Source organism: Argopecten irradians, chromosome 6, assembly GCF_041381155.1.
Source record: "Argopecten irradians isolate NY chromosome 6, Ai_NY, whole genome shotgun sequence".
NCBI classification, from domain to species: domain Eukaryota; kingdom Metazoa; phylum Mollusca; class Bivalvia; order Pectinida; family Pectinidae; genus Argopecten; species Argopecten irradians.
The window spans coordinates 4434469-4453368 of NC_091139.1; the positions used below are offsets into that span (position 1 = coordinate 4434469).

Sequence of the window (18900 nt, forward strand, 5' to 3'; positions counted from 1 at the left end):
TCCAAGGGCTTCAAAAGGTTGCTTACCCTTTTCCTAGCTTTGGATTTTTTTTTTAAGTGAAACCTGCGAATTTTCCTATTTTTGACAATCAGAAATGTCAACCTGTAATCTTCAAACTTTTTCTGGGTTCTTGGTTTTTTACTATGGTTTTTCAAACATTGCTGTATATATTTCTCAAATAGATATGAATTTACTGGATGTGTTTCTTTCTTTACTTAAGGTATTTTTGCAAGTTAAATAAATTAATATTGAACATTATTGTCTTTTCGAGAATGAAGAATGGTTGTCATGTTGACATCAAATCAGATTGATTAAGTAAATAACATTTCTTTTCATAAATGTTAAAGTTTGGAAAAAATTTTAAAAAATATCTACTTAAGGATTAAAAAAGATACACAACACCTTTGGTTGTTATTTTATATCGAGCCATTGGAAAGAAATGAACCTCTTATGAAAAAGAAGCCATTTTTAGGCCATAGCTGCAGCGTCAGATATTGGAAACGTCTGCCTTAGAGAACATTGTCATGTCAAAACACATACAATCTAGGTAATGAGATACAGTTCACAGATAACGGACAATATATACAAGGTTTTAGTTATCGTTTTATGAGGGGTTTATTACCTGTGTTATTCTGCGTTTGATGATAAAGAGTCCGGGTCTGTCAGCCTCTTGGCAAATTGTCGGAGCTCTCGGCACCTATAAATCTAGGCCGTTAGGTTAGATCATTATTACAGGTAAGGTGAATCTCTCCGAATCTCTCTGACGGAGATAACCAAATATAAATCTAGTATGGACGGACCAATATGTGTGATAAAAATGTCTGTTTCTTTGTTAATTTTTCAGAGATGTTCGTCTTTGAGTATCACAATGGATATGTTTGTACCAGCATTTGTATGATATTAACTGTCCATAATCTGATGGTCCATATCAAATATTCATAGTCGATATTTACATCAAAATAAGTGTTTCTTTGTCTTATGCTGATATAGAAATCCAACAAATCATTTATTATGCAAATTAAGCTATTAGAGGTAATTCATTTCGATTTTTTTTTTTAAATGAATTATTTTGATAAAAAACCACTAACTATTATGAGATGAACTCCACCTGATTTTCCTGTGTTTGGCATGTAGTAGTGTGTGAATGTCACTATTGTTATTTAAACAATTAATTTCACTGTTGTTTTTAACATTAACTAAAACTATTGTAATTTCAATTTAATAAATTGTGAGCTAGAATCGCTCTCCCCAACCCCGTAATAATAATGTACCAGCTACAATTAACTTGAGATTCGTTGAATCCCTTCACCAACAAAGTAACACCCCAGTGAAATTTTACTAAATAACCTTATCAGTGCATGTTCAGCAGTTGGAAACGTTTTGAAACAAATTATAAATTTTGAAGAAACATAGTAGAAAAAAATTTGTCATTATTCATATGTTATACTATAACTATGATAAAAAATCCACAAGTTTCAAATCTTGTTGCAAAAAGTGACAATTTACATATGTATCGCAAAATAAACTAAGTTCATACTCACTCGACATCAAGATATTTTGAGATTTGAAATTATAGATATAATTAATTTAGCATTATAATTTTTTCTCTGTGCTTAATGTCAAAAATTAAAGGGAGATAATCTGATACAAAAATGAAAAGGGACAGTTAAAACTCCCATTCCTGAAGATTCCTCCCCCTCAATCCCCACCCCTCCATCCCCAACCCCCTGGGTCCACTTTCTCCTTCACTTGACAATATTGGAGTCATTGCTCTTTACCAATACTGAAAAACAGGGTTTCACATGGTTTTGACCACAAATTGACCTCCCTGCCAATTTTCCACCATTCTGATAAAAGTTAATTTGTGCCACTGACCATTACTCTATGGGGCAGTGTACACAGAAATCACCTATGTACACAGACTGAAACAGATGAGCTCTATTAGACCGCAGAAGTAAATGTTACCATGAATGGAGAGAGAGAAATCGTTTTTGGAAGAAAGCATTAGAATTGGTCGTTGCTCCATACTTGGATACAGGTTTCCTTAAAGAGAAGAAGAATCGCTGTCTGATACAGTTAACCTGTGATAATGGCGTCTCTTGTTGGTTAGAATTAGTATCATTACAGATGGGACTGACATTTTGGGTCTGGGGAGCAAGTAGTAATTTTACTTAACAGACAATAATAGATCAAAGTGGGAATTTGTTTTTTAGAGGGGGAGGGGGTTTATTTTAAATCAAGATTAGAAATATCTGTCCTTACCTCCATATATCCAAGTAAGACATGAAGGGATAGGATAGGACAGCTAGGACACACATAGGAAACACTACTTCCCCTCCTGATTTTGTGGCAAAGGTAAAAGATCAATTGCAAAATGAATAAAAAAAAAAAAAAATTCAAATAAAAAACTTAAAGTGAATAGTCAGGCAAAGAAAACCAGTCTAAATGCGTTCATTGACCTTCCAAAACTTCTCACATATTAATACGACGGTCAAGTTCTGCTTACGTTTCCCAATTTTGACCATTGAAATAAAGAAAAGTTGAAAGCATTGAAAGCGAGGCTGTGTGGAAATGTAACCACGGACATAGTCAGCCGGGAGGACGTTTAAGGATTCCTATATTTAAAATTATTTTCTACGTACGCAGACAGATTTTGACGAGAAAGTTTATTTTTCTATTCCATAAGAAATTATACTGGATACATTCACACCATTTTTACCGATTTTAGCCATCCTTGCCCGACTATTCACTTTAAATAACATAAAGAATCAAAGTTTTACTGAAAACAAGTTGCTGACGCTGACAATGAACTTTTTACTCGCCCTTGTTAAGTACAGCCTCCTATACAGTGCTGTAAAATGCATACCAAATGCAGCTGTTTTAAACTTGTCCTATAATAGTCCTTGAGTTGTTGATTTCATGACAAGCTATAAATAATCTGTCCCCCTCCGCCACCTTCCGACCACCCAGGTCCCTACTGCTAAAACACACTAAACTCACACACTGCACAAAATGGTTTTTTGGGTTTTTTTTAATTATTTATTAAGCAAAAGAATTTTACATGCTTATTTGAAATAAATACAATATTTTTTACATGTTATTTATTTGGTTGTAAGGGCAGAAACATTGACATTCGAATTCATAAATTGCTTGAGTAGTATCAATTCACTTAAAATGCTGATTGTGTTGACATTTCGTCACAACAGATGTTATCATTTTCATGCTTTTTCCCTGGGGACCTGCATAGGGAGTGCAGATAATGTTGTAATACAAATCTAGATTGATCACAAAAACATAAAATAAAAGATGCATTATTATATTTATCTCATTGGTCAGTTTAAATAAGAACATGATTTTTTTTTGTTTTCCAGTGAGAAGAGTTCCCCCTCATTTTACAATTCCGCCAGAAAACATAGAGGTCGATCCATACAAGAGCGTAAACCTTACCTGCGTGGCGATTGGTTCACCTATGCCAGTAGTCAAATGGAGAGACGGACCTTTTGAACTTAGCTCCGAAGATGAAGTCAGCATCGGCAAAAATGTGTTACACCTTACCAATGTCTCTGAAACCAAGAACTACACTTGTGTGGCCTCTTCTGACCTGGGAAACATTGAGGCAGTGGCTATGGTCAAGGTCAAAGGTCAGTGTCATTGTTTATGTATTTATAGAACATTGGAGTTAACTCCCTTGTTCACCATATATCATCCGTTCTCTAGCATTCCTTGGAGAATCACAATAACTGATGAAATCGTATTTATAACTCTTTTGAAATTTATAGTGTTCCCATAACAATTGTATTGGCTTTTTCTTTAAATCAATATCAGATTTTAATTATGTCAGTTAATTGGTTTATTATGTAATTGTCAAGCATTAATATTAATGTTAATAAAATTGTGAATCTTCTAAAAGAAAATAGCTGATCCAAAGGTTATGGGAAAGTTTTGTTGTTGATCGATGTTATTTGTGGAGCAAACCAGAACAAAATCCATGTCTACCAAAGCTTTTACAATAAACTTGGTGTCAGATATACCTTCTGGCCAGATTGTTTTAAGAAGTAAATTACTGGTACATGTATTCAGTTGTATTAATTTCTCCCACCACTTATTAGGTAGATTAATTATAAATAACGATTGGAAGTGTCAATGAAATCTTAATGTAAATGCCTTTTCGAGGTCAGTTTTATGATTTTCAGTAGAACTCAATATATATACATCAATTATACTTCACTGAAAAATTATTCCAGTTATATCTGAGATATACTGTTCTGGGGAAAAATCTAAATATATCATAGAACATGTATACGTGCATCTTTCTCTCCCAAGGAAGAAATAGAGATATTCACACTATCTGGCAAAATCTGTAATGAGATAAGCATGGGTTCCACCTAAATGATTGGAGTATAACTGTAAAATTGAAAATTACGGGATGAACATGGAGCAGAATGTTGATAAGAACATGTTTTGAAGTATAAGTTGATGAAACTGTGGAGAAGGGGAGATTAATGAGGAATCCTCCGAAGCAGGTTTCACCATTAGGGACTGAGCCTGTCTGCCACGGCACCATCTTCTCCATCTCTAACCAAGTCCAAAGTTTGCTGAAGTTGTTTTTTTGATTGAAACCGGCAGGTTTTTGAGGGTTTCAGTTTTCCCATTTGAATCCCTTATCAGGTGTAGGTCTATATTTATGGAGCGCTGTTTTAGGCTGTTATCAGTTTACTGATTGCCTCTGGAGATACAGAGATAGGTGTGTTCTAGAGGAGTAAGACATTTAACTGGGAACCAGCTGATGAGTCGCCCAGACAACAACTTATACACCTGTACCCCAACACTGTACATAAATACATGCAGCATGTTGTGAAAGATTTCAAAATATCTTCCATATTAATAAGCTAAAAAGTCCCCTAATCCTAGAAGAGCCCTATAGGTTTTACTATATAACAGGACTCTCGGGAGTAAGTCAGCATGATGCGTTACCATGGATACAAGATAGGGGCTTTCCTCACACACACCACACAGAGTTTGATCCCCTTCTCAAACTGTACCAAAACTTGCAGCCAATGAAATAGTGTTGTTTTGGTCACATGACTGGAGTACATCCTCCCTCAGTGTTAGATGATGGAGAAAAAGACTGCTGAATGAAATGTGATGCCAACAGCCTGTGGCCATAGTATAGATAGAGTAAATACTGTCAGAGTTGGGAGGGACACAGCCGGAGGGACACAGCAGTACAATGTCTGCTGCCCTACTGTAAAGCCAATGAAATATTCACTGTAGGAGTTACCTGTGTCAGTGTGTGTACAATGTTTATACTGAGGCTGAGCTGTTCAGTGTAGTGTGGTTATGTTGTGGGCCTTGTTGGATGTTTAACCACTGAGAAACCTGTCCAGGGATTTTAGATATTACTACATGAGTAGGTGAAATGTGATGGATACATACAACACTGGATTAATTATAACGTGATACAGCCAGGATTGTCACAATATGGACTGATTGTCCGGTTCACGTCACCACACAGGATCTATATATATATATGTAATGGATCATTTCCATACCAAAATGACAACAAAGGTTTGGTCAAGCCGTTTTATGTTGGTTCTTTTTGTGTCCGGTTTCATACATGAATCTAATGCTGCTTTCCCACCAACTCCGACTAATTTAGTGGCGAACAACGTTACGGAAACCTCTGTGCGTTTACAATGGAATACTGATGGACCAAGTCGGCTTGTGAAGTCGTTTACCATTTATTACAAGGTTAAAGATGAAATTGGTGGATTCATTGAATTGTCAAAAATCCGACGGAATGAAAAAGTGATTGATCGCTTACAACCTGGAACCCGTTACGTGTTTCAAGTAGCCTCTCTTGGAGATGGGGGAATTTCCCCAAGAAGTATACCAGTCGAAGTGATCACAGGAGAAATGGGTTTGTAATTCAATTTTTTATAAACGAAAAAAATACTGATTTATAGTTTTCCAGATTATTTCCAACATTCTTTAATCATTTACTCCAACACTCCTTTTGAGGTTTTTTACACAATAAAAGAAAGAAAAAAGTAACAAAAAATTAATTCCATGGCAGCCATGTTTAATTTGTCTTTAAATGAAATTGCTTTTAGAAGGAAAAAACACAAATAACAAAATTTATTACAATATTAAAATGAGTGATTCTCTGGTGTTAAAAGCCAGAAGTGTGGGTGAACAGTAACCAGGCAGATTGCTGACTCTGTTTTGATGATGCATTTCTGTTTCTAAAAACTGCAACGACTGTGAGAATGGTTGAATGTGAGAGAAAATTCACCATTTTGGCACCGTTCTGCAGACTAGTACTAATGACTATACACGATCAATAATGAATTATCCTACAGGTGGAATTCACTTCAGTTCACGCGGCGAAAAACGGTGCACTTACCAACAGTATGTCTGACTCTTCACGGGTCAATCAAATTATAGATTTAGTATATCTACTGAAATCACTGTTAATGGTCATAATGCACAATCAAACTATGAAAACTATACACAATAAAACTGCATTAAGGACCACCTCTATGTAAAGACCACCTGCTTAATAAGACCACTTTCATTGTTAGCCTTGATTGGGTAATTTCAATTAATTGAGACAAAAGAACACTTGGTTATTAAGACAAATTTTACCTTGTGTCTTACGTGGTCTTTATAGACAGGTTTGACTGCATTTATAATGCTAATTGATGTTCCTACAAATGCATGCAAAAACAAGATCGTTACTGCTATCCCTTTAATTAATTAGATAGACTTTTACTGTAACTTAATTAGAGTCACGTGCCTGATCAAAGTTCAAACATCCTATCTAGACCAAGATAAAAATGGTTGTATTTTTACAGCTAAACCTACTGAAGATAAAAACAATTTGTTCAAAGTATTTGTTTCATTTATAGAATTATAGTAGATATCTTTTGGTCATTTCCATACTGAGCTGATCTCAAAATATACATCCACAGAAATATGTTTAATCAATATAGCGACATCTAACCTACCGTTTATTTCCCATATAGAGGAGGGAAAACACACGGTTGTAGTCAAATTGCATGCATGGGCAGATATTTACACAAACGACAATACGTGGTAATTACTTCAGCTACATAGGGACCGATTGTGATCGCAACAACGATAATACGAAATTAAAAAAAGGTTTCTATCCATGTTTGTCTCGGAGGAGTGCTAGCACAGAATCTTCTCATCATGTTTCATACGGCACAGTTGTCATCAATCGTATCAAATATTGCTGAAAGTAGAAATATGACAGGCGAGCCAGAAACCGGCAAATGTACCGGTGGGATTTGATAAATGATAACGTATACCAAGCAAAGACATCATTCTAATGTTTCATAAAGCAAGGATACTTTCCTCAACTGGATACATGTAACATAAAAATGAATTAATATTTGGAAAATTGATATTAATGTGATATATAGCTATATTGTTACAAATGTCAAGTTTTCGATATTGTATGACAGTTAGCAAAGAAAAGTTATCTCAGGCATGAGGGGTGGAAAAGAAATTTGGTGGAAGGGAATTTGAGAGGGGACAAAAAATGGAAAGACAAATTATATGGAAAGAGACGCAGAATGAGAAATAAAAAAGGCAAATGGGGAAGGGGAAGATTTTTGAAAAAGGAAGGAAAGATTTGTTTGGATGTAGCGAAAGTGCTATGAGAATTGTGAAGGAAGAAATGGGCGTCACAAAAGTGATATTAATGGATGGAAGAAAAGTAACAGATAGACTAAGAAAGGAAAAGGGGAAAAAATACAAGAAATAGCTCAGATAGTGCAAAGATGGGAGTTGAAGATATATGAGAAAACTGAGGTGAAAGTAATTTCCACACTAGATTATGACATATCTGTAGATCTAGGGCTCCTTGGGTTCCAATATGTTCCATATCCAAACATCTGTGTTTTCAAAGATCCATCATGATGAGAATGTTGCTTTTCATTATATAATGCTTTGCCTGGTGGTGTGAAGGCTTTGGAATTCCCTACAGTCATATCAAAACCTGGTGTTGCTGGTCTTGGTAATGTGAAATGGGTTTCTATAGAGCAATGGCAAAAAAACGCTATTGTTCATCATTCCTTTAAATCATCAGCATTCTGTTATTAATAAGAGTCCCCTTTGTTAAAATACCATACCAAGCGTTTAATTCCTTCAACACATGCTTGTGATTTTTACCCATATCCCCTGATCCTTCCATCTCATCTATTCTATAATGAGGAAGCAGACATGCATCACTTTGTTTAATTGTTCTTCTTTATTCTATTTGATATCCCTTATCCCACAAAATGGGCAAATTATTCCTTGTTTAGCCTTTCCCTCTGTTCAACTTCCCATCACCATCCACCCCGTCTTTCAGCCATTTTCTGTCCCAGCCCTTTCCTCTGCCCCTCCCCTGTCTTTTACCTCCTCTCCTATATCCTTTACTCCACCCCTAACCTTCATTTCTCTATCAAACGGCCATTAAACCTCCCTTCTTGGTCTTACTCACCCAGAACTGGTGTTCATACATTGCTGAGTACTTAGGACCTGTTAGTCATGATGAGAGGGAATGTTGAAAGGGCTATAGTTCATGGCCCCTCTCAGATGGCCCTTCTCCAGATCCAGCTGTGAGGGAGAGTGGTATGACCTCTGACCCCTAAGAGGTGTGATATGGGGATTCCAAAGGAATCCATTTAGAATAGATATGGCATAAATAATATGGTATAAATGAACTTGTTTACATCGTTGTGGCCAGGTAGATACCCAGGAGTACTTAAAGTACTTTCAAAGTTTTCACAAATAGAAAAGGCTTTAATGTTTTATGATGTGTAATCTTAGGTGAAAGAATCAGATCTTGATTCTGGCCCAGTAGATGTGGGATAGTCAGTGATAGTAGTCCCACTAAGTGTATGGGGGGGGGGGGAGATGAAGAGCAGTGGGGGCCCTGGTCAGTCCACATGGGAGCTAATCATTAACTGTTAATTAGTGAAGCGGCCATGTTATGGCTGTGAGTACTTTGGAGCCAGGCCAGGTTAATTTGTAGTGCATACAACATTCTGCATACTTCTGCTACATGTAGTGCTAAGTATGATGGTCATCACCTCCACCCACCCCCCACCCCCCACCCACCACCCACCACCCCCAACCCCCTTCCTCCTCCCCCATCTCCCAACCCCCTGGACCATCTGTATTTACCACACTTTCCTCTTTTTACAATCCAAATATTGTTCTCAGGTCTAGCATTCCTTTAACTTGCATGTGAATGTGCTTTCCTTGAAAGAATTAGTCCACCAATTTTCCTTTGACCTTTTGAACCCCAACACCTGAGGTTTTGGATAACACACATACCCACCAATTACATTTTACAACCACACAACCATTTATGTCTGTGGTCTGAATTCCATTCTAAAACAGTGAGATATTTGAAGGATATTAATTAGAATATTCTTGCTTGCTTTTTACGCTACTCAGTATGACAAGTGGAGGCATTCTTTTGTTTGAGTTTTAATGTAAATTTCATCAAATGCAAATCTTATTGGCCTTACTGTCATAATGACGTCATTGCTGCCTTTTTTACCATCTCATGAATCTCAACTCTCGTGATCTTGGTTTATATTGCTACAAAGAGTCAAACATTAAGTACTGTTGAAGTAGAACCACCCTAAGATGTTCATGATTTACCATTCAAGCCATATATCCCCCACCTAGATAGGTACATGATCTATCACCCTCTGTAGATGGGAACCTCCAGGTTATTATTTTTGGACTGGTAGTAAGTCATGTTTCTGGTGATATTACCCCTGTACATCATTTTGTGTGACATAAATCTACTGGGCAAGGTCAGGGTTTTTTTAAGGCCGGTGTCCATTTCAGAAAACCATCATTAACTTGATTTGTGATTCAACAACCACGAAAGTGTTGAAGAGCTCAGATCATTTTATCTATAAAAATTATTTATCTGCCATCCAGCAACCCTTTATGTCAAGTTATTACTGAGTAATTCTTTGCAGACGTCACAGACAATACTTTTGACCATTCATAACACGATTCCCGACTCCCAAATGGCGGCCAATAGTTCATACTAATGTCAGAATTGTCGCTTATTTGCAATTTGTGAGGTAGTGAATAAGTATATCTTGAAGGTTTATATAGAATTTGGCTATCAGATGGATTGCCTTTGTCTGTAATGTTCACGCCATTGGTTAAATGTGTCTTCATGCATGGTGGCCAGTTGGTTAGAAAGTTTATGATGTTCTGATTTATCTATTTTGGAAAACAGTGTTCATCATATTTTTCAAATTGCAAGAATTCCAGTTCCATCTGATAAAATCATTGAGTGTTGTTCAAATTGGTGCAAGAATCGGAAAAGCTATGAAGGAACTTTAGAAGATGGCATGTGTTGAAGGTGCTTTGTTTATCATATGTCTTTGACACTTGGGAAATTACTATCTGCCTATAAAGAGGTGCATAAAACAGTTGCAGCATTTCAAGTGTACAATTTTATATTTTCTGCTCATAAAATGGAAATCTGACTACAAAAGGGTGATGAACGTGGAAATTTTGGTTCATGGGTACTTTTCCCCAAATAAACGGATGTCTGGCATGGTGGGCTGTTCCACTTAAAGTCCTCAGCATCCTGTTTTTGTCACACACAGCAGGTCTTTGACAGGAAGTCGTACAGAAAGATGATAGCATTGCCCTGAAATCAACAGGCATTATAGACCTTTGTTCTGAATTTGGAAGATCATTAAAGTTTTGTAGGGAAGAGGGGGGAGACATATGCTTTCAACGGACAATCAAACATGAACTTTTTGGAAGAACATTAAACTTTCAGAGAGGGGGGGGGGGGATATAAGCTTTCAGCGGACAATCAACTTGAATTTTTTGGGAGATCATTAAATTTTCGGAATAAAGGGGGGGGGGGGGGAACAGACATAAGCTTTCAAAACGGACAATCAATCTTGAACTTCAACCATAAGATTAACAGGTCATAAACAATGGCTTAGGGTGAAAAAAGGAAATGGCTTGGCCTTTAAAGAGTTGAGGACATTTGGGGTCAAGCATGATTATATCTGATATATTGTCTCTGTGAAATAAGATAGTCTTGTAAACTCAAGCACCTGTTCTCATGTAAAATCACTCTATAACACATAAAATATGTGCAGAGACTTCTTAAGTGCGTGGAAGGCTTTTGAAAATCTGTTTGTAAATCATGAATCAAGTTGATCTCAGAAGTGTGTATCAGTTAAAAAAATCAAAGAAAGAGGAAGATTTTAAAAGGAGAAGCTGGTGTGAAATAGACTCTCTGATTTGTTGTCAAGTACTATTTCGCAGAGTTTATATCTGAAATTTATCCTCTTATTGATATTAACTTTCTAATATCATTCTTCATTGCCATGGTAACGGACTAGGGTTCTCCAGCAGAGCTACCATATACAGATGGTTATCATGTGCCTTCTATTTTGTACCCCTACTGTTAAAGGCTCAAAGATTCGTTTTAGATACTCATCTCATCTGCATCTTGACTACCGTTTTAATCTTTTCATTTCATATCAGAAGATTCTAATGCTTTTATAATGAAACAAATACTCAACTCAAGAACTGATCATATTCAAATTCCAAATACAGTTTTCCTTGAACATTTTTTGTCTGCAAAATAGACATTGAGATTTTAATCTTAATTTCTATATTACCCCTTTAAATGAAATTTTGCTTTTGAAATAATTTGAGCAGGAATTCTTTCTTTTCTGAGAACTTATAATAAATTGATGTTTTTGGTCCAAGAGTGTGTGAGAAAATGTCACACATATTCTTTTATTTTCGAGGTTAATATACATGGTAAAAGGGTATACATTTGTCATTTTTGCCAGAAACACGTTCACAGTGCAGTTAACAGTATCATTGAAGTGCCCATATATAAAAGATAATAAAAAAAAGATTCAGCTATTTTTATAGTTTCAGAAGATCAATTTGTAAGAAGTGGAGCTAGAATACCAGCTAATTGTAGTTAGTTGTCCCATTTGGTGGATACAGATTCCAGTTGCTATGGCATTTGAACAATTTGATTTAGTTGTTGTCATTAGATTTGATTGGAGATTCTAGTTCTATTGGTCGTTAGAAGTAAGGTTAAATGTTTATCGATGTTTATAAAGGAGAAGAAATGAATAACAACTGAATCTTGCCATTGATTTTTTTATCAAGAAAAAAAATAAATTAGAAATTATAAGCTATCACGGAAGGAAAAAAAAAATAGAAAATTGATTACTACCACAAGACTTTTAGGCTTCATATAAAAGTGTGATGTTATCAATGTTTAAAGTTTGGATTTTATAAACCTTCATCGTCAAACATAGAATTTTGTGTTTTTGTAAGACAATGGTCATTGTTACTGTAAATGGTCATGTGCTTCTTGGAGCTTGATTAGATAGAAGGCGTCAAATTGACAAAACACCCGCTGGGTCCATGCTCTAACGGTTTCCATCACCTTGCACGAATGTTTCCGATCCCCGATGACGTTTAGATCCCCGGTGTATGGCTGACATGGAATGAAAATTTAGTACTCAGATTATTAGCACATAGTATGATTTTTTGTTGTTTCTACGGTTCATTTTGACACTAATGACTAAAGACAGTGTTTTGAAAATTGAGTGGCCTGAGCCAATTTGTAGCATGGAAGCTAGGGCTCTTTGGCCATAATACACAATTAGAACAATTAGCGCAATACATGCATAATTAATCTGATTGGGTTACTGCATTAATAAATTCAAATTAACAAATTTAATGAAAAAAACTTTTGCCTGCTAATTTGGTGAATTTGGAATTTTATGCAGCTGTGTTTTTCTTTAATGAAATGAATTCAGTCATTCAAATCACATATTATTTTTAATTGAGACGGTGTTTTCAATTTCATGATGTAGCAATACTTAGATATCAGAAATTAGAAGGTTTGAAATATTTTTACATCACATTTCAATTACATATTCTGAATTGCATTTAGTAAGGGAGAAAAGTTTAAAGTAAGAGGTCTCCGAATGCTTTCAAGTAAAGGGATCTCCAATTGTACTTCTTAAAGTATAGAAATATCTATGTTTCTGAAGATTAGTGGTACCTGCAATGAATGAATAAAAGACAGAAGGTATGACTGATGTCCCTTTGCGAAAATAAACGTAGAACTTTCTGTTCTGTTCATTGAGTTATGACATGAACTGATTTGACTGCTGCAATCGCCGTTTAGGTGAAAAGGTCTACCATATTTATAGAACAGTAGACATGGGTTGGGGGATTTGAACTCTCTATGTGATGGATTAAACTTAAATTGGAAAGGACGACCACTTGATATATGTTTGATACTAAGACCTCCCTTGTTCAGATTTCATCACCGTGAGTTGCCATCAGGTTCTGATTGTGTTTATTATGAAATACATGGTCTAATATAGACTGTTATACCCATATTCAATAGTACATGTAGTTCTTTTATCGTGAATTACTATAAAGGTTATTCTTGTGAGAGAAAAACATATTTCTGATTGCTTCCATTATGGAATTGTGAAATGTCAACCTCAAATTTAATGACCGTCTCGTTAACAAAGCTCCGGGGAGTTGCAATATTTGGCATCAAATTCATCCAAAACTGGGTCTGAAAATGAGACACAGCTGGTATAGACATCAGAGGTACAATGGTATATAAATTCTGGGATTTCTAACCATTGAAATAGTTTCCTTCTCCATAGAGATCCCTTAATCAGTTTCCCTCTCAATAGTCATCACTTAGTCAATTTTGTGATTATAACTTGGCAAATTTGAGTTCTAAGAACCATTACAACTTTATGAAATCCAGTATGTTCCCATGGATATTTGTATGATTTGAATTCCATCCACAACATGTACCCTGATATTCCTGTTTACCTCCTTTCCCAAGGTTCCTTGTTTATGTTGGCTCAATGTGTTGTTTATGTGCTGACCAAAATGTAGTCAGCCAGATCTCCATCAACAGAATGGTGGTCTGTCATGGTCACTGCTCCTGCCCCACCCCTAATACACCTTCAGTCTGGTCAATGATCCACCCCCTCTCCCCTCTTCCCTCCCCCTTCCCCTCCCCCCACCCCTCACATTAAGGTATTAGGTTAGGTGATAACTAGATCACTAATCGTTATTGCTACATCAACACTTTGATCAGATTGGCTTTTCAATAACGGTATGTAAATACATTCTATCTGCATCCTTGGGGGGTGATTATGAGTATTGATGACAAACACATGCCTTATCTTGATTGCATGGGGCCTGTGGTCATATATCTCCAGGATCTAGTTATAAACTTCTTCTCTTGGCCGTAAGGAGCAGGAGAGAATTTCTCAGTTTACATGTAGCTGGTATAAACAAGTTACTATTGAAGTGACGAAAGCTGTTATGTACATAGGCAGATCAGAAAGTTTATTGAGAAAAGAAAAAAATATTTTCATATCAAGGGAAATAGTTCTCTTATAAAATGACTTGAAAATTGATTTAAAAGGACTGTATCATACTTGAAACTGTATAAAATCCAAATTTTTAGTTTATGAAGAGTTTGTTGTATTGCTATATCAGATACATGCTTTGATTCCCACAAGGAAATGTACTCGATGCCTCACCCCAATCAGTTTCGGTTGATTGATTAGAAATCGCCAGTACAGCACGATGGTACATTCAATCCATCAATAGCAATCAGTCATTTCAATATCATCAGACAACGGCAGAAGCAACAATCCGTAGTCAGAAAAATCGATGGTTTGACAGCATAGATAAAATACTATTCTGGAGTATTGATCGATGATGGAAGTAGCTTTCTGTCAGGTGTAAAAGTCATATTTAAATCGTTCAGGTGTAACAATGGCAGTGCTTCCTAATCAGAAATCTGCGGAACTGCGGAGTTCGTTTAGATGTATGTGGGCTACACGATCTAAATACATAACATTACCGTCCAATTAGGCTGTGTGTGAGAGCATTATATATATTTAAACCCAAATTAACACAACCTTTTCTTTATTCACCTATTCTTTATTATCCTTTATTCCAGAGGCAAGTTCACTCAGTAATCGGAATCTAATACTGTTATTCATAGTTCTATTGTGATCTAGAGAGAAAAAAAAATTGATTAGGAATTATTCATGTTCTTAATGTCTTATTTTGCTCTGTTTTCTGACAAAGAAAAGATAGATGCCATATAGATGATGCCAATGTCCTTTTTTTCAGAAACATGCTAAAAAAACGTCCCAGAATAACCATGCATTCATGCAATTTTCATCAACCTTACAGGTTTATTGATCATCGCATCAATTCAGGGACACGGTTGAATGATTTTGAGCAATTAATTTCAACCCTAATCCTAACTGTTTTGTATGAAATTTGCTTTCAATTACGATTATGATGAACACGATATTGCCTTGACGACAATAAACGTTCGGTGAAAGTGATTATATTTCTAGCCTTCAGCCATGACACTTTCATGATGACATAGATTGTCAACTGATATTGCTGGTATCATGTAGGGATGTCGATAAAGAAATTTGATTGGGCGATATGCTTCAGCAACAGACACACTCTGCTCTGATTGGTCGACTTTGAAACAGAAAGTTCAAAATATTGATTGAAGGATTAATTTAATTTTGAAAGTTAATTTTGAAAAAATGTGGAATTTCTCTGTTTCTCACAGTCACTGGTTGGTATTTTTTAAATATTTGGAAACTAGGATAGATTTAAAAGTCTCTCTTTCACACTACATTTTCTCATCAAGCTTTTTGGTAATTTCCAATACAGCTGACCTCTCTCATCAAATAGCTTTATTATTGATTGACATATGTTTATTGCATCTCCAGGAAACCACCTGTCACCATAGTAATACATTATTTATAATGAGGGCATGTTGATATTAAATTTTAAGTTTTCATGCATTGAGTGATGTATGTATCTTTGAGATAAATTAAATCCTCAGCTCATCTGAAAACGTTCCCAGTCGGATTTTCTAAATCGTGCTTTTTGACACGTGCACGCGATTGCCAGTCAACATGCATGATTCCATATGTTAGGGTGTGTTTACAGAGTCAACAGGCCTGAGTTTCTATGTGTTTACTTAGCAAAAAAGTAGAAACAGTATGGTTTTTAACTTAATTTGTGAAAATATTTTGTTAATTTGTGTCATATTAAACTCCTAGCCTTGACTCAACCACAGGGTAGGAGGGATTTCCAAGCTTCAAAAATAGATAAAATGTTCAATTGCTTATTCCCTTTTCGATCCTTGCGTCATATGAAACAATTCTTGACTCAAGTTATTGATAAATACCAAGGATTTCCTTGCTGTCTTGTCAAATAAACATTGCACACAGGAACTGTGACAAATCAGAGGTTGAATCTACAATGTATATGTTTTACCCAGTCAACAAAAACAGAAATGAACACCCTAGAAATGAACACCACTAGAAATGAACACCCTAGAAATGAACACTAGAAATGAACACTTGAATTTAACACCCCTAGAATTGAACACCCTTTAACACCCTAGAAATGAACACTAGAAATGTACACCCTTAGAAATGAACACTACAAATGTACACCCTTAGAAATGAACACTAGAAATATACACCCTTAGAAATGAACACTAGAAATGTACACCTTTAGAAATGAATGCTAGAAATGTACACCCCTAGAAATGAACACCCTAGAAATGAACCCTAGAAATGAACACCCTTAGAAATGAACACTACAAATGCACACCCCTAGAAATGAACACTAGAAATGAACACCCCTACATGCCACATGAGGTTGTTAGATACAGTTAATTAGAGATTGATGCCATGTTTGCTTTCTTTAATCCCACAGTGAAAACAGTAATTAGCTAGGGTGGGTGAAGTACATGAGGTTGTCTGTACTAAAGCCCCATCCATCATGCCTATAACAGCACAATATACTGGGGCGCTTAATATTTTTCATCCATATATTTATTGGTGACCATGATGTATATTGCCATGGCAACCAGACATGTAACCATGGTAACAGGAAGTTTATTCTACATAAATGATGTCGGTATTAAAACAAGAGCCTATTAATTAAACAGATTTATTCTTTAATGCAATGCCCAGTGGACTATTTTTTTCACTACAGTATAAAATGTAAAAGTTTGCAATTCACCTAAGTAATTGCAAATATGGCACAACCAAAATGGAATCAAGATCAATTCATTTGTATACAAACATTTCTCCAGAGGCTGTTTAACACTGAGGCCTATAAACACATTTTCTTTGGACAAAGAAAACATCGCTATACCAAAATCTTTGACATTGTTGACAGAACCCTGGAGCTGATGTGGTACTTATTTCCTGCATGGTGTTTTAAGTTTGATAGAATTTCCAGATTGTTCACCAGTGCATACTCTCCCCTGGGGTGAGGCTACGATGGTAATCTGTCCCAAGTAGGGATTCCCTGTACAGTGATAATCTGCCCCTTATCCCCTTTAGATAAGGGAGCTTGTGCTCTTAGCAGTGGTACCCAGGGGGTCCCACTAACATACCTACTCCCATCTAGAAAGTTTACACATGGTGTTTGCTGCTCTGCCCAAAATAGCTCTGGTTTTGGCATTAGTGTTGCCACGCTCACCAGACCCTGACTGTTGCATGTGTAACCCCCTGACCTCTGGGGAATTAATTGCAAAGCTTGTTTTTTCATTTGTATCAGTAGTTCTGATTGGCTATTTCACAGCAGCCATATCAGAAAATGGTGGGAAATGTTTTCTTTGTTCACTGTGTCATATGAAATATATACTTCACTTTAAATTTGTCATACAAAATATATAGTTTACCTTGTCATAAAAAAAATATATAGTTTATGAGCCTTTTCATAGAAAATTTTCTTTCTTCATGTCAAGTTTGATCATGTAACTTTACCTACCTCCTAATTGTATTATTGTTTCCTTGTTGGATGGGGAGGGGGGATTTGAAATTTTATTGTTTGTGAACGGTGATGTTTTAAGCCAGTAATTCCTTAGAATCGTATTTTCCCAAGTGAATCTTCTATCACTCCCTAACTTTATCTACACAAAACAAAAGAGGAAGTTACTTATAGGATTAATGTAATGGGATGATTATATACTGTCTGTTTCTAGATAAAACCTGGATGGCTCCTTAATTCACTAAAACTTCAACCGTATCATCTCCATCACATGTATACTCTTCTCCTAGTAAAACTAAATTCTAGCTAAGTTTTCATTTAACTAAAGTGACTTGTAGTGTTTTTCAGTAAAATAAGAGATTTCATGAAAAATTTGCTTTCACAAAACAGAAACATGATAAATGCTTGATATTCCTCTTGGATATAGGTATTCTTCAAAATGACCTAGGATCAAGTATATGTTCTTGAATTTCCACAAATACAAGAGGAGAAACTATAGGCTTCATAACATTAACATCAGATAATCGCAAAAAACCGTGCAAACTTTATAATAGCACTGCAAGTTCCACAAGAATCGTTTATACTTTTGATGCAAATTTGATTCATTTATTTTGAGTAAAGAGGGAATAATTCATCCACAATGTTTTTGTTTACAAGATCTCATTGTCTATTTATGACATATTTCTGATTTATCTTTATTTCAGTGATTACTATCACAGAAGGTAACATACATATCTATTTATCAGAGTTTACCTAACTATACTTGTAAGTTTGCACTCTTCCTGGTTATCTAGCCGAACTTTTGTTTTTTTTGTTGCATTGACGAGTATAAAGGGGTTATGAATTGCCTATCAGTCGGGCAAACTTCAAAGGTCTCATTTCGTTATAATAATAATGAATTTCCCTCTCCTTCACAAGCTGTCGACATGAAGAGCAGGGTGGAATATTGTAGTGTTAAAGTAAATAAAGTTAATTTGTTTT

General features: G+C 35.7%; 1 protein-coding gene across 1 annotated transcript in view; it reads left to right on the plus strand.

Annotated features, from left to right (window-relative positions):
- Positions 1 to 18900, plus strand: part of LOC138326158 (receptor-type tyrosine-protein phosphatase delta-like) — a 166093-nt gene that overhangs the window by 58550 nt on the left and 88643 nt on the right. Inside the window, exon 8 of the mRNA XM_069272286.1 lies at positions 3372 to 3641. Coding sequence (XP_069128387.1) covers positions 3372 to 3641 — 270 coding nt within the window. The remainder of the gene's footprint in view (positions 1 to 3371; positions 3642 to 18900) is intronic.